The sequence below is a fragment of the Rhincodon typus genome, chromosome 2 (assembly GCF_021869965.1).
Source record: "Rhincodon typus isolate 14 chromosome 2, sRhiTyp1.1, whole genome shotgun sequence".
NCBI lineage: Eukaryota > Metazoa > Chordata > Chondrichthyes > Orectolobiformes > Rhincodontidae > Rhincodon > Rhincodon typus.
In genome coordinates this window covers 113,777,573-113,794,083 of record NC_063333.1, presented here as the reverse complement: position 1 = coordinate 113,794,083, position 16,511 = coordinate 113,777,573, and the positions used below count along the sequence as shown (strand labels likewise).

The following is a 16,511-nucleotide window of genomic DNA, read 5'->3' as shown; positions in this document are numbered from 1 at the left end:
AGGTCCACCGCTTTTTGTCATTTATATAAATGATTTGGATGTGAACACAGAAGGTATCATTAGTAAGTATGCCGATGACATCAAAACTGAAGGTATAGTGGACTGAAGATACAATGGGATCTTGATCAGATGGGTTAATGGGCTGAGGAGTGGCAGTTGGAGTTCAATTTAGATGAATGTGAGGTACTGCATTTTGGAAATCAAATCAAGGCAAGACTTATACACTTAATGGAAAGGACCTGGGGAATGTTGCTGAAAAAAAAACCTTGGAGTACAGGTTCATAGTTCCTTGAAAGTGGAGTCGCAGGTAGAAAGGACAGTGAAGGCAGCATTTGGTATGCTTGCCTTTATTGGTAAGTGCATTGAATATAGGAGTTGGGAGATCATGTTGCAGCTGTACAGGACGTTGGTTAGGGTACTTTTAGGAAACTGCGTGTACTTCTGGTCTCCCTGCTTTTGGAAGGAATGATAGGAAACTTGAAAGGGTTTCAGAAAAGATTTACAAGGGTGTTGCCAGGTTTGGAGAGTTTGAGCTATAGGGAGAAGCTGAATAGGCTGGGGCTATTTTCCCTGGAGCGTTAGAGGCTGAGAAGTGACCTTCTAGAGGTTTATAAAATCATGAGGGCATGGATATGGTAAATAGAAAAGGTCTTTTCCCAAGGGAGGGCGAGTCCAGAACGAGGGCATATGTTTAAGGTGTGAGGGGAAAGAAAGGTTTAAAAGGGACATAAGGGGCAACGTTTTCATGCAGAGGCTGGCGAAAGGAAGTGTTGGAGGCTGGTACAATTACAACATTTAAAAGGCATCTGGACGGGTATATGAACAAGAAGGGTTTAAGAGGGATATGGGCCAAACGATGGCAAATGGGAATAAATTTGCTTACGATCTCTGATCAGCATGGATGAGTTGGACCGAAGTGTCTGTTCCTGTGCTCTATATCTCTATGATTCTATGACGTGTAGCACACCTAGTACTGTACTGCCCATCAATCAATGGAATTAGGACTGACCTGTACCTTAAATCCTTGGCTTTATCCTTTTTCATATCCTTGCCCTGCTAAAATCTACTGATCTCAAATTCAAAATTATGAATTCAGCTGGCACCTGCAAATTTATTTTCTGAAGAGAAAGATCCATGCTGCCAAAGAATTGTTCCCCAACTTGTCTCATGAATGGACTAGCTCTGGCTTATAAAATTTGTACTCTCGTTCCAGACACCCTCGTTAGCAAAAAACATTTCCATCAATTCCTTTCAAAATACTCCATATCTCAATTAAATCACCCTTTAATCTATAAACCAGAGATTGCAAGTTCAATTTACATACTCTTCTGGCGAACAGTTACACACCCGAAACAGTATGTGTTTTTCTCTCCACAGATACTGCCTGATCTGCTAGGTGTTTCCAGCATCTTCAGTATTTTGTTTTTATAATTCAAGAAGTTTACATAATCTATTCACATTAATGTTCAGGTTAATTTAAATAGCTGGCAAGATTCCAGTGAAACTATGCTACACCATAACATATAGTGCTCAGAAGTGCACACAGTATTCAAGATGTGATATAACCAGGGATTTGAATAGCTTTGAATAGCAAAGATTCCTCCCAATGATATTCTAACCTCCTAGATATAAAAGGTTAATATTTCAGAGTTTTGAAAGAGAAGGCTATATCCTACAATGTTAAAAGGAGGGGGCTGTAGAGAAAGCAGATGATTAGCAGTCATTTTCCAAAATTCCACAAATAACGGAATGGTTCCTGAAGATTCCAAGGGAGCACAAGTAACCTAAATACATGAGAGGAAAAAATACAAGGAACTTCAGATCTGTTAACATGATATTAGCAGTAGGGAAAATGGTAGAACCTACAACAAAGGATAACTGGTCACTTAGAAGATAATAGGAGGACTGGGCAGAGAGACTCAGATTTTTGAAAGGCAATTATGTTTGACAAGCCTGTTAAGAGTTTTTTGAGGATGTAACTTGTAGAATATAGAGAAGTTGGAAACCAGTGAATGCGTTGAACTTGGCTTTTCAGAAGCCCTTTAATAAGATCCCACTCAGGAGGTTAGTCAGCAAGAGAGGATCTGAAATTCTGAAGAAGAGTCAATGGATGAAATGTTAACTCTGATTTCTCTCCACAGAAGCTGCCAGACTTGCGAAGATTTCCAGCAGTGTGTGTGTGAGATATACTTTTCAGTTTGCTGATGTCACAAAATTAGGTGAGAAAATTTTTAAGAAGATTTGAAAAGGGTTTAAAAGAGATTTTGACAGGCTAAGTCAGCACACAGCAAGAATTGAGTATTTAGTAAATTCCCAATTTCTCACCCTTCACATTCAAAAGGGCCCAAGTGTTTTTGTTCATAAGTCACTGAAAGCTATCCTGTGTGTCAGAAAGAATGAAGGCGACAAATATCTGTTAGTAGTTATTGCAAGGAGATTGGAGTACAGGAGTAAAGATGTTGTGCTGTAATTACAAAAAGCCTTGGGGAGACCACAGAATTAGTATTGTACATGATTTTGGATACACCCCAAGGAAGAACATGCTTGTCGAGAGGAAGTGCAAAGGTTCACTGAATTGATCCTTGGGATGGCCTGCAGAGAGGGGGAGAAGCAATTGAGATGAGGAACAATTTCTTCGATAAGGAAAAGAGTTTTTGAAAGTTTCCAACTGCATGCTGGGGAACCTCAGATTAGGGAGTTTATTCAAGATCAGAATTGATCGATTTCTAGATATTAACAGTATCAAGGGAAAGAGGTCAAGTGCAGGAAAATAGTGGAGGTAGATCTGCCATGGTTTGGTCAAATTCTGGGTCAGTTTCAAAGGACCCAATGGCCTATCCCTGCTTGCACTCTTCATGGTCCTATATTCATAGGAAATATATATATGCTGCATGCATTTCCTTCTGAACTAATTCAGGATTTATTGGAATATTACTTACGTGGACACAAAATGCTATATTTCCAATAACGTCAATGTAGTCAAAGGATTCATTTCAATGTGAAAGCATGATAGTCCTCGAAGCGTCCACTTTAGTTAATCACCAGGCCATAGCATCCTCTGTGTCAATTGTTTTATATAGAATTATAGAAGGTCACACCACATAAGCAGGCTATTTGGCCCATCAGTTCTGTACTGGTTCTTCACTCAGACCACTTCTGTGTGCCCGTTATAGCGCTCCCTTTGTCTTTTGCTCTGGCCACCCTCACCACTGCAGTCATCACTGATTTCACCACCCCTTTTGTCAATAGAATAAAAAGCATCATTCTCCAGCTCACTTTCAGAACTGTAAGTTATTTTAGATTCAAAATGTTAACTTTGTTTCTCCTTCACACAGGCTGCCAGGCCTCCTGAGTTTCTACAGCACTTTGTTTTCACTTTAGATCCTGCCCTTGCTCTTTTCCTATATCCCTATAACTTTGTTTCCTCCAAACATTTTACCCATATTCAGCTAGGATGTTAAATGGGGAAAAATACAAGGGTAAGTTCCTTCAATAGCAATTCAGTCATTCTCCAGCCTCTCATTGATGTACTTACAATTCAACCACTGCAACCTCAAACTAATTCTACTACACTTGTTCTACAATTAACCTGCAAGACTGCTGCAAGTATTTCCACCTCTCTCAAATTTGAAATATTTAAATTAGAAAGGTCTATCTTCCCTAATCCAAGAAAAACACACACACAATTATGTACTTCAAATATATACTTGCTTAATTTAAACAGAATCATGGAAAGTTATCTATTCAGCCGACTTCGATCAAAATTGACTCTCCAAAATTCTATTTCTTCCTTCTTTTCGCTATCTTTTGTGTGTTATTTATTGCAAGAAAGCAGAGGAGATGGATGATCTTGCATCAATTTCAGTCCCAATAAACAAATGAATATATCCAAAAAGGGAAAGACAACAAGCACACATTTGTTTAATTGCTGAATGTATCATTAATGCACACAAGTACTGAAGTGAACACAGAATACTGTAGATGCTAGAAGTATGAAAGAAGATACTTGAAATACTGAGGTCAAGTGACATGTATGGAGAGAGAAAAACAGGTGATGCTTCAGATCAATAACCTTTCAGCAGAAATTATTTTCTGATATTTCTTGCTTCCCTTAGAGCCATAAATAGGGGAAATTATAATGGGGAAACAAAGAAATAGGAGAAGAATTGAACACAAAATTTGGATCTGTCTTCACAAGAGGATACAAAGAATTTCTCAGAAATGTTAGGGAACTAAGTCTAGTCAGAGGGAACAATTGGGGTTAAAGGGTGACAAATTTGATAATCAACATCTCGAAGTACTAAAGGAAGAGTCCCTGGAAATACAAGATGTGTTGGTGGTCATATTCCAAAATTCTATAGACTTTGGAGCACTTCCTACCAATTACAGGGTGGCAAACGTAACCCCACTACTTAAAAAAAAGGGAGAAAAAAAATTAGAGAATCACAAACAAGTTAATCTAACATACATAATGGGGAAAATGCTACAGTCTATATATAAGATGTGATAATAGAACACCTGTAAAGCAATAACAGGATTAGGTAGTTTATGAAAGGGAAATCATACTTTACTAATCAACAAGAGTTTTTCTGACGATGTAATTAGTAGAATAGATAACCAGTGGATATGGTATTTTGGATTTCATGAAGACTTTTGATAAGGTCCCACATAAGTTAGTGGGCAAAATTGAAGCACTGTGTTTGGGAGTAATATACTGGCATGGGTTGAGATTGGGCAAGACAAGAAATAAAGTGGGAAGGAATGGGTCTTTTTCTGGGTTGACAGACAGTGACTCGTGGTGCACTGCAGACATCAATGCTTGAGCCCCAGCTGTTCACGACATACATAAACGATTTAGATAAGTGAACCAAATGTATAATGCATTCAAGGCTGATGAGCACAAAAACAAAACTTGGTAGGATTGAGAGTTGTAAGGAGGATTCAAGGAAGTTTCAGCGTGATCTTCAAAAGCTGAGTGTGGGCAAACACATGGCTGATGCACTTTGATGTGAAAAATGGAAAGACAGATTAAATTTTTAAATGGTCATATACTGCTAAGTGGGGAAGTACAAAGGAATCTGGACGTTCTTGTATAGCAGTAAGTGAAAGGAAACAGGCAGCGACAGCAAGCAATTGGATTACAAATAGTATGTTGCCTTGCATTGGAAGAAAGTTTGAGTTCAGAAGCAGGAATGTCTGACTGCAGTTATACAGGGCCTTGATGAGACATAACCGGAAGTAGTGTGTACAGTTTTGGTCTCCCGACCTAACAAAGGATATACCTGCCAGAGAGGGAACCCAGCAAAGGTTTATTAGGCTGATATTGGGGATGAAGGACTGCCATATGAGAAGAGCTTAGTTCAACTGGGCGTACATAAAAGAATGAGAGGGGACCTCATAGAAACATACAAAATTCTAACGTTAGACAGATTAATGCAGGCGGTCAGCTGTCTTAAATTTGCAGCCCCTTATTTTGAAATTATGCCCTCTGCTCCTACACTCTCCCACAAGGAGAGACAACCTTTCTGCATCTACCTGGTCAAATCTTCTAAGAATCTTGTGTGTTGCCTCTCATTCTTCTATATTCCAATCAGTACAGGCCCAACCTATTTAACCTCTCCTCATAAGACAGGTCATGTACACCCGGTATTAAGTTAGTGAACCCCTTTTTTGGATTGAAGTGGTCTTTACAAATGAATGGACAAAACCATGGTAAATGGATTTCAATGTAGGCAAATGTGGAATTATTAACCTTAGATCTAAGGAACAAGACTAGGGTTCTTTCTAGATGGTGAAAAGGTATGTAGACAGCACAAAGATTGCAAGATTGAGTGTAATAGTTTATACAGCACTAAATTAAAAGAAATCCTAAGCCGAGGCCAAAGGAGGTCTTACTTATTTTTTCTAACTTGGGTGCTGGTGAGGGTTTCTCCATTAGATTTTACTCTTAGTTCTATTAATGATAGTTAAATATAGAGGCATGGTAGAGTAACTCAGTCTCATGAAACACCTATCCACTTCCATGTGGGAGCTTTCGGGTGCGTTTCATGTCCTGGGCAACCACATGTACAGGGGTCATCAAGGAGGGGCCCAACTCGTGTGGCAGAAATCAAATAACACCTGGCATTTGCAGTGATTCTGTAAGTTTAGAACTGCATGTATAACATATTTCCGGAAGTTGTCATCCCATAGTGAAGAAATAGGTGCCTCAATTGGGCATGGAGTACACAGTTGTTGTGTGTATTTCCCACAGTATTGATTCCTGAATACTGTTGGGGTGATGATTCCTCTGCAGAGTGTAACCACTAAGATTCAAAGGTCTAACGTTGACTTAACTGCTAGGTATGGGGAGTGGTAGGGAAAAGGAGGAAGATCAGGAAAACATTTATGATTAGTTCAATAGTTTACCAACATGGTGAGGGGTGGGTGTCCAAGTCACTGCCAGTGACATTGGCAGAAAGAGGGACAATATACTACAGGCAAATTTTAGGAAGCAATAAAATAGATCAAAAAGTAGAACTTCAAGGATTCAATTTCACTTCAATGGATTCACTTCAATGATTCTATGATTCTTTAAAAATCTCTGAAGTGTTCCTGGTGCCACGTTCTAGTAAATATGAAAACAGGCAGATGCAAAAAATGGAAATATTGTACAGGAGGTATGGTGCATAGATTCCTGGGACTTGGACTGATTCAAGGGAAGTGAAACCAACACAAAGGAGCTAGGAATAATACCTTTAGATCATAGATCATAGAATCCCTACAGTGTGGAAACAGGCCCTTCGGCCCAACAAGTCCACACCGAACCTCAGAGCATCCCACCCAGACCCAGCCTAATCTACACATTCCTGAATACTATGGGCAATTTAGCATGGCCGATCCACCTAGCCTGCACATCTTTGGACTGTGGGAGGAAACCGGAGTACCTGGAGGAAACCCACACAGACACGGGGAGAATGTGCAAACCCCACACAGTCGCCCAAGAATGGAATTGAACCTGGGTCCCTGGTACTGTGAGGCAGCAGCGCTAACCACTGAGCCACCATGCTGCCTTTTGTTAGAAGCTCTGTTACTGGAGATGACAAACTACTTTAGCAGGAGCATAGAGCAAGAAATTAATGAGAAAGACAAAAATGGTGTAAGAAGAGTTGGATGAGACATCTTAAAACAGGGCTTTCCAAACTCTGGACAGCAAATCAAACTTTGTTAGCTTCTTGACAGGCCGTTTAGGTTGAAATTATGATCAGGCTGACACTTTGAATGCCTCAATGTCCCTCCAAAAGCGAAGTGTCCGGGTCAACTTCAGCAAATTAAGAAAGATTGAAACATCTGGATGAAACTGTGAAGTATTAAAATAAGATCACAGCAAAACAAAGTTTGAGAAACACTGCACTAGAGCTCAAAATAGTAAGGTATTAAGTGAAACTTAAGAGGGAATAATACATTGAATTTAACATTCAATTTGAGAGAGATGAACTTGTGTCAGAAGGAGGAAGACAAACAGGAGGCTAGAAGAACACAGCAAGCCAGGCAGCACCTGGAGGAAAGGAGAAGTCAACGTTTTGGGTACTACCCTTCTTCAGGACTGGATGGGGATTTAAGGGCAGCTGCACCTGCAGATAAAAGGGTGGTGGTGGTGGAGGGGTGGGGGCGGAGAGAAGAGGGGAGGGTAGCAGAATGGTGGTGGTAGATGGAGACTGATGGTAAATACCACCTGATTAGTCGATGGGAGGGATAAATCCAGTTGGTGGTTGGTTGGTAGGTGGAATGGAAGGGAGGAGGAGGTGGGCCTGGAAAGCTACCCAGGGAATAGGTGGGAAGGTTATTTGAAATTACAGAACTCAATGTCAAGTCCTCCGATCTGTAGGATGCCCAGGGTGGCCATAGGCCCCAGCAAAAACACCTCTCCCTCCTCATCTGTCCACCCCCACAATACAGCCTACCCCTCTATCTCTCCTCCCTCCTCTCTCCCACACCCCTCCCCCCATCCAATCCTCTATCCCACTCCCCAGCCTACTCCCCTCCCACTCTCCTTTTCCTCCCACTACTACTTACCCCCACCCCAAGCATACTAGGTCCAACCCTCGCCTATCACATGCTATTGCCCTTCCTCCCCTTTCAGCCTCCTTGAAACCCCCCCAAAACTCCATCCCTGAACCTTGCCGCACATTCTCCATCCCCCTGACCTCAAACTGAGGTCAAATTGTCTGTCTTTAGTAAAGGGCTCACGTTTGTGCGCCTCCATCCCCACCTCAACGAGTTCGTGCCCACCATTATGTGGAGCTCTTCATCAGATGCCTCTGCCTCAATGCCTTCTTCTTCAATAAAGACTCCCAACCATGCTCTGGGGACCCATTCTCCTGCCTCCAACCTTCTTCCTCCTCTTGAACACCCCTCCCTGCCTCTTACCCACCCTGGACCTCTTTGTTGACTGCCAATGTGACATAAATCACCTCAATTTCTCTATACCCCTCACCCACTCCAACCGCGTGGCGCTCCACTCTCTCTGTACCAATTCCTATTTCACTATCAAACCCGCTGACAAAGGTGGTAGTCTGGAGGACGGATCTCTGTCGCAGAGGCCAAACGCCAACTCTCTGACACCAGGTCCTACCTCCCCCTTGACCATGACCCAACCTGACCCATCAAGCCACCATCTTCCCCCACTGTCCACGACTTCATCACTCCCAGTGATCTCCGCTCCACCGTCTCCAACTTATAGTAACCCCAGCCCCCCACTGCCCGATTCTACCTGCTCCACAAGCCAAACCACCCTGGCTGACCCATCGTCTCCGCACGCTCCCCTGTTCCACCGAACTCACCTCTTCCTACCTCAACTCCATTCTCTTCCCCCTTGGTCCAGGCACTCCCCACCTACATTCAGGACACAAACCACGCCTTCCACCTCATCGAAAACTTCCAGTTTCCTGGTGCCCAGCGCTTCAACTTTACTATGGACACGCAATCCCTATACACTTCTATACATCACTAGGATGGCCTGCAGGCCGTCAGTTTTTCCTCCTTGCCAAAAGGCCTATCCAGTATCCTCCCCATTCCCCCTCACCGAATTAGTCCTCACTCTCCAAAACTTTTCCTTCAATTTGTTCCACTTTCTCCAAATCCAAGGGGTAGCCACGGGCACTTGCGTGGGCCCCAACTACGCCTGCCTCTGTCGGTTAGGTTGAACAGCCCCTCTTCGGCACGTACACCGGTACTATTCCCCAACTCTTCTGCTGTTACTTCGATGACTGCATCAGTGCTGCATCCCGCACCCAGGCTGACCTGGAGCAGTTCATCGACTCAGCTCACAACTTCCACTCCGCCTTCAAATTTACTTGGTCTATCTCAGACACCAACTGCAGTAAATTTAGGCTGTATGAGAACGTAACCCTTTTCAAGAGGTGCAGTATCAGTTTGCATTTCAACTGCTTAATTAGACCAATACTGAAATTGATGTTTCATTTTAAATTTGAATCGGCGGATTTCCTGGAACTTGTCAATGAAAACAAGAATACAGAACAAGACTTCAGGAGGCTAAAGCAGTCCCAGGGATTATTTTGATAAGTGACTGCAGCTGCTTAACTGATGGGGGAATGGGTTTGCTTAGTCCTTGTTCTAAGAGGTTACTTGGCAGTGTCTGATCTGCATTTTGAAGGTTTGATGATGCAAATCAGGTTGCATGCTTCCTTAGCCTAGACTTCAGATGAGGACCAAGATACCCAGTAGCAATCTACTAATCACAGAACTGTCTCTGTGCAGGAGAGACAGGGCAGCAGAAAAGAGGCACTATAATACTGGTAGTTTTAAGTATGTCATGACTAGGGGAGGTGATGGTCTAGTGGTATTATTGCTGGACTGTTAATCCAGAGATAATCCAGATAATGTTCTGGGGATCCAAGTTCGAATCCCTCTACAGAAGATGGTAGAATTTGAATTCAATAAAAATCTGGAATTAAGAGCCTAATCATGAATCCATTGTTGGAAAAACCTATCTGGTTCACCAGCGTCCTTTCAAGGAAGAAAACTCCTTACCTGGTCTGGACTACATTTGACTCCAGACCCACAGCAATGGGTCTAACTACCCATTGCAGGCCTAGCCAGTGATGCCCACATCCCGTGAATGGGTCTTTTTAAAAAAAACTCACTGGGGTAATGCATAGGAAATTCAGCCCCACTGTTCACAGACTTTTCACAAATACTTAAGTAAACTTTCAAGAAAAGTGAAGCATTAGACTAATTGGATAGATTTACTCAAAACAGATGGAAAAACCTCATGTGCATATTAGTTTATGATTCTACAACACAAAGTTTCACAAAAAAAAAAATTGACCAACATACATTTGCCCTACTATATACTGCTCATAATCAGCCCAGGGAATAGAAAAGAACCTCGAGTGCTTTTTCAACATGCATGTTGGGCAACAGCTGAAAGACAATGATATTCAAACACTCAAGCAACAAGAAACAGTGCCCCTCTATTAAATACCACTGTGCCTTCTGGGGTACCAATGTGGTTATGGCTGTGGGAAATGGGAGAGAGCAAAGATACTATTACAACTGCAGAGTTAGAAAGAGAAACAACTCTGAAAATTCTTAAGAGTGAGGGGTCTAGATCAGATTCCAGAAATCTATTCCAGTCCACCAAAGAAAGTAATGCAACACTGCTGTCTTTCCTCTTCATTCACTGCTAGAGGCTTGAAGTATAAAAATAGGGAATTCTTACAACTTAGAGTTGCTGGGGAGACTGCTCCTGCAGTCGTGTACACTTCAGGTCCTTGTATTTAAAAAAGATATACTGACATTGAAGGCAGTTCAAAGTAAATTTACTAGACTGATCCCTGGGATGAATAGGGTTGACTTCTAGAGAACAGCTAGACAGTTTAGGCCTTTATTCATGAGAATTTAGAAGAATGAGGGTTATCTTTCTGAAGCATACAAGTTCTGAGGGATGTTGACAGGGTATAGTCAGAGGTCTACAGCACAGAAAAAGGCCCTTCTACCCATCAAGTCTACGCTGGATAAAAACTACCTAAATATTCTAATCCCATGTTCCAGCACTTGGCCAACAGCTTTGTATGCCTTGACCTCAAATGTACATCTAAATAATTCTTAAACATTGAGGGTTTCTGCCTCTACCACCTTTACAGGCATTCAGTTCCAAATTCCTACCAACTTCTAGATGAAAAAAATTTCATCTCCTCTAAACCTCCTGCCTCCAGTCACTGATCCTTCCACCAAGTAGAAAGGTTCCTTTCTGTCCACCCTGTCAATGCCCCTCAATCATGTCCCCATTTGGTCCTCTCTGCTCCAAGGAAAACAACTCCAGTCTGTCCAATCTCTTCATAAAAAATGCTCCAGCACAGGCAACATCCCAGTCAATCCATTGCACCCTCTCCAGTGCAATCACATCCTCCTATAAAATGGATTCCAGGACTGCACACAATATTCTAGCTGGGGCCTAACCAACATTTTATAGTGACGTAAACATAGGAAGAGGAGTAGGCTATTCAGCCCCTCGAGCCTGTTCTGCCATTCAATGAGATCGTGGCTAATTTGTGGCGTGGTTCCACATCCTTTGCTTAACAAAAATTTATATCAAAATTTGAGGTGAACACTAATCCAGCGTCTACTACCAGTTGTGGAGGAGAGTTCCGAGCATCTAACACCCTTTGTGTATTGAATTGCTTTCCAACATCTCTCCTGAGTGGTCGGCACTAATTGTCAGGCTATGCCCCCTAGTTCCAAAATACCCAACTAGTAGAAATTGCTCATCCTTATCTACCCTGCTTTTTCCTGTTAATATCTTGAAGTCTTCAATCAGATTACCCCTTCTAAAGAAAATTGGTCAAATTTGTAAAATCTCTCCTCATAACTTAACCTCAAGTCAAGTATCAATCTTATAAACCTATTTATACTCCCTCCAAAGCTAATATATCCTTAAGCCAATATATTCTTCCTAAGGTGTGGAGCCCAGTGCTGCTTACAGTACTCCAAAGTAGGATCTAACCAGGATTTTGCATAACAGCCTAACCTACCCTCTCAAATTCTATGCCATGGCTAATAGTGGCAAGTACCCAATATGCCTTCTTAACCACTTTATCCACGTGTCCCACTACTTTAAAGGACTGGTGGACATGCACACCAAGATCCCTTTAATGTTCAATGCATCCCAGAGAGTTTCTTCTAATTCACTTGCGGGATGTGGATGTTGCTGGCTAGCCAGCATTTATTGCTGGTCACTAGTTGACCTTGATAGGGTGGGGATGAGTTGCCTTCTTGAACTGCTGCAGTCCATGTGCTATAGGTAGACCCTCAATACCCTTAGGGCAGGAATTCTCAGATTTTGACCCAGCAACATTGAAGGGTAGAAATATACTTCCAAGACAGTGAACGGCTTGGAGGGAAACTTACAGGTGATGGTGTACTTGTTCTTCAAGATGGATGTGGTTGTGGACTTGGAAGGTGCTGTGTAAGGATCACTGGCAAATTTCTACAGTGTATCTTGTAGATAGTACACACAACTGCTACTAAACATCACTGGTGGACGGCGTAGATGCTTATGGATGTGGTGCCAATTCAAAGCAGCTGCTTTATCCTGGATGGTGTCAAGATCGAGTGTCGTTGGAGTTGTACTTGTACTCATCCAGGCAAGTGGGGAAGAGTCTGATCACACTCCCGAAAGTCGGGTGGGGAGTTACTCCCTATAGCAATCCTTGCCTCTGACCTACTCTTGTAGCCACTGTATTTATATGGAGAGTCCAATTGAATTTCTGGTCAATGGTAACCCCAGGATATTGATAGTGGGGGATTCAATGAATGTCAAGGGACAGTGGTTATATTGTCTTTTATTGGAGATGGTCATTGCCTGGAACTTGCGTGGCACGAATGTTACTCGCCACTTGTCAGCCCAAGCCTGGACATTGTCATGGTTTTATTGCACTTCAAAATGGACTGCTTCAGTATTGGGAGTTGCAAATGGTGCTGAACATTGCCCACTTCTGACCTTATAATGGAGGGAAGGTCATTGATAAAGCAGCTGAAGATGATCAGGTTCGTGCCAGTTCCCTGAGGAGCTGCTGTAGATATGTCCTGGAGCGAAGAGGACGGACTCCAACGACCACAACTGATTCCAGTTTTGCCGGGGGTCCTTGATGCCACATTGTCAAATGTGGCCTTAGTGTCATTTACAGTCTCTCTCAACTTACCTTTTATCATGTATTCCCTTACCTTGTTTGTCCAACCCAAGTGCATCACCTCACACCTATCTGGATTGAATTCCATTTCGCACAGATCAGCTCATCCGAACAACCCATCTACATCCTCCTGTAATCTAAGGATATTTACAACCCCACCAAATGTCATATCATCTGCAAACACTGATCAACCATCCTACATTCAAGTCTAAATCGTATATACACAAACAGCAAGAGCCCAAACACTGATCCCTATGGAACCCATTAGACACAGGCTTCCAGTCACTTGACCATCATCCTCTGCTTCCAGCCATGAGCCAAGGTTATATCAAATTTGCCAAACTTCTTTGGATATCATGGGCTCTTACCCTCACTATCAGTCTCCCATGTTGGACCTTATCAAAAGTAGATCACGTTATGCATTACCCCCATCTACACACCTGACCATCTCTTCAATCAGGTTGGTCAGACATGACCTTAAAACAATGCTGACTACTCTTGATTAATCATGGCCTCTCCAAATGCAGATTAATTTTGCCTCTCAGATTTGCTTTCCAATAGTTTCGCCGCCTGAGGTTAGACTGACTGACCTGGCAGCTTCCTGGTTTATTTCTTGCTCCCTTCTTGAATAATGGAACCACTTTGGCTTTCTTCAGTCTATGGACCCCTCTCGTGTCCAGAAAGGTATTTGAAATTATTGCCAACATCCTTGCTAGTTCCTCCCTTGCCTTACTCAACAGCCTAGGTCACATTTCACCTGGCCTTGGAGGTTTATCTACTTTTAAGCCTGCCAGATGACTCAGAATGTCCTCTGTCTATGCTAATTTCTTTAATTGCATCAGTCTTTCTCCCTGGTTCCTACACCCAAACCATCTCTCTCACAAGTGAGCCACGACACAAAGTACTCCTTTAGAACGCTACCAAACTCCTCTGGTGCCATGCACAAAATACCAATGTGGTTATTGATGTGTCCTAGTCTTTCCATAGTTATCCTTTTATCCTTAGTGTACTTGTAAAATAACTTAGGATTATCCTTCATTTTACTTGCCATTATTCTTTCATGCCCCTTGCACATTCTGTACCTCTAGGGCTTCTGCTGTTTTGAGCCCTTAGTATCTGCCATATGCCTCCTTTTTTCTTCTTTATCCAATCTTCTTTGTCCCTTGATATCCAAGGTTCACAGGATTTATTAGTCCCCAACCTATCTTTATTAGAAGATGTTGGCTCTACTCTCCTTACTTCCTTCTTGAATGCATACCACATTGAGTGACAGTTTCATCCATTTGGAGGAAGTGGGGGGGTAAAACAGGTTTACAGATTAAGGAGACACTCATTTTAAAACTGAGTTGTGAAGGAACTTCTTTTCTCAGAGAATAGAAAACGTCTTAAATTCTCTATCCCAGAGTGTGGTGGGAGGCTAGGTCAGAGAAGTATTTAAAAGAAGAGGTCGAGAGATATTTGTAATAAAGGAGTTGAGGACTACAAGGAGCTGGTATACAAATGGAATTGAGACGTGGGGCCCCATCAACCAAGATCTTAAACAATGGCAGGGCAAGCTGAATGGCCTACTCCAGCTTCTTTTTCTCATGTTCTCACATCCAGATTATTCTGCAAGGGCAGCTTCAAGTGGTCAAGTCTGTTGATCACAATAATCATCCTCTAGTTGCCCAAAAAAAAAAAAAAAAAATCCCACCCCCGCTCAAGCAGAGGTCTTGTATTGAAATCGCTGTTCTATATCATTAACACATTATGGAGTGAACGTGACAGCTAGAGGATAATGTAGATCACTATGACTTCTCTGCAAGAGCCTTAAGTGTGTGTCTCAAGTGGGGTAATTGCCTGCCTACCCATTTCCATCAGAATGGTAATCAAAAATAAAGTAAAACAGACCCAGAAGACATGTCGTCATTGTCTTCAGGAATAGTGCCAGAAGACTGGAGACTAGCAAATGTTGTCCCCTTGTTCAAGAAGGGGAGTAGAGACAACCCTGGTAATTATAAACCAGTGAGCCTTACTTCGGTTGTGGGTAAAGTGTTGGAAAGGATAAGAGATAGGATTTATAATCATCTAGAAAGGAATAATTTGATTAGGGATAGTCAACATGGTTTTGTGAAGGGTAGGTCGTGCCTCACAAACCTTATTGAGTTCTTTGAGAAGGTGACCAAACAGGTGGATGAGGGTAGAGCGGTTGATGTGGTGTATATGGATTTCAGTAAAGCGTTTGATAAGGTTCCCCATGGTAGGCTATTGCAGAAAATACGGAGGCATGGGATTGAGGGTGATTTAGCGGTTTGGATCAGAAATTGGCTAGCTGTAAGAAGACAGAGGGTGGTGGTTGATAGGAAGTGTTCATCCTGGAGTTCAGTTACTAGTGGTGTACCTCAAGGATCTGTTTTGGGGCCACTGCTGTTTGTCATTTTTATAAATGACCTGGATGAGGGTGTAGAAGGATGGGTTAGTAAATTTGCGGATGACACCAAAGTCGGTGGAGTTGTGGATAGTGCGGAAGGATGTTGCAGGTTACAGAGGGACATAGATAAGCTGCAGAGCTGGGCTGAGAGGTGGCAAATGGAGGTCAATGCGGAAAAGTGTGAGGTGATTCACTTTGGAAGGAGTAACAGGAATACAGAGTACTGGGCTAATGGTTAAGATTCTTGGTAGTGTGGATGAGCAGAAAGATCTCGGTGTCCATGTGCATAGATCACTGAAAGTTGCCACCCAGGTTGATAGCGTTGTTAAGAAGGCGTACAGTATGTTAGGTTTTATTGGTAGAGGGATTGAGTTTCGGAGCCATGAGGTCATGTTGCAGCTGTACAAAACTCTGCTGCGGCCGCACTTGGAGTATTGCGTACAGTTCTGGTCACCGCATTTATAGGAAGGATGTGGAAGCATTGGAAAGGGTGCAGAGGAGATTTACCAGGATGTTGCCTGGTATGGAGGGAAGGTCTTATGAGGAAAGGCTGAGGGTTTTGAGGCCGTTTTCGTTAGAGAGAAGAAGGTTAAGAGGTGACTTGATAGAGACATACAAGATGATCAGAGGATTAGATAGGGTGGACAGTGGGAGCCTTTTTCCTCAGATGGTGATGGCTAGCACGAGGGGACATAGCTTTAAATTGAGGGGTGATAGATATAGGACAGATGTCAGAGGTAGGTTCTTTACTCAGAGAGTAGTAAGGGCGTGGAATGCCCTGCCTGCAAAAATAGTAGACTCGCCAACTTTAAGGGCATTTAAATGGTCATTGGATAAACATATGGATGATAATGGAATAGTTTAGGTTAGATGGGCTTCAGATTGGTTTCACAGGTCGGCGCAACATC

At 42.5% G+C, this 16,511-nt stretch overlaps 1 protein-coding gene across 1 annotated transcript in view; it reads right to left on the bottom strand.

The window, feature by feature from the left end:
* Positions 1-1,713: 1,713 nt before the first annotated feature.
* The window catches only part of LOC125485559 (ran-binding protein 9-like), a 62,667-nt gene continuing 47,869 nt past the window's right edge, over positions 1,714-16,511 (bottom strand). The window contains exon 5 of the mRNA XM_048608784.1: positions 1,714-1,784. Within this exon, the coding sequence (XP_048464741.1) occupies positions 1,714-1,784 (71 nt within the window). The remainder of the gene's footprint in view (positions 1,785-16,511) is intronic.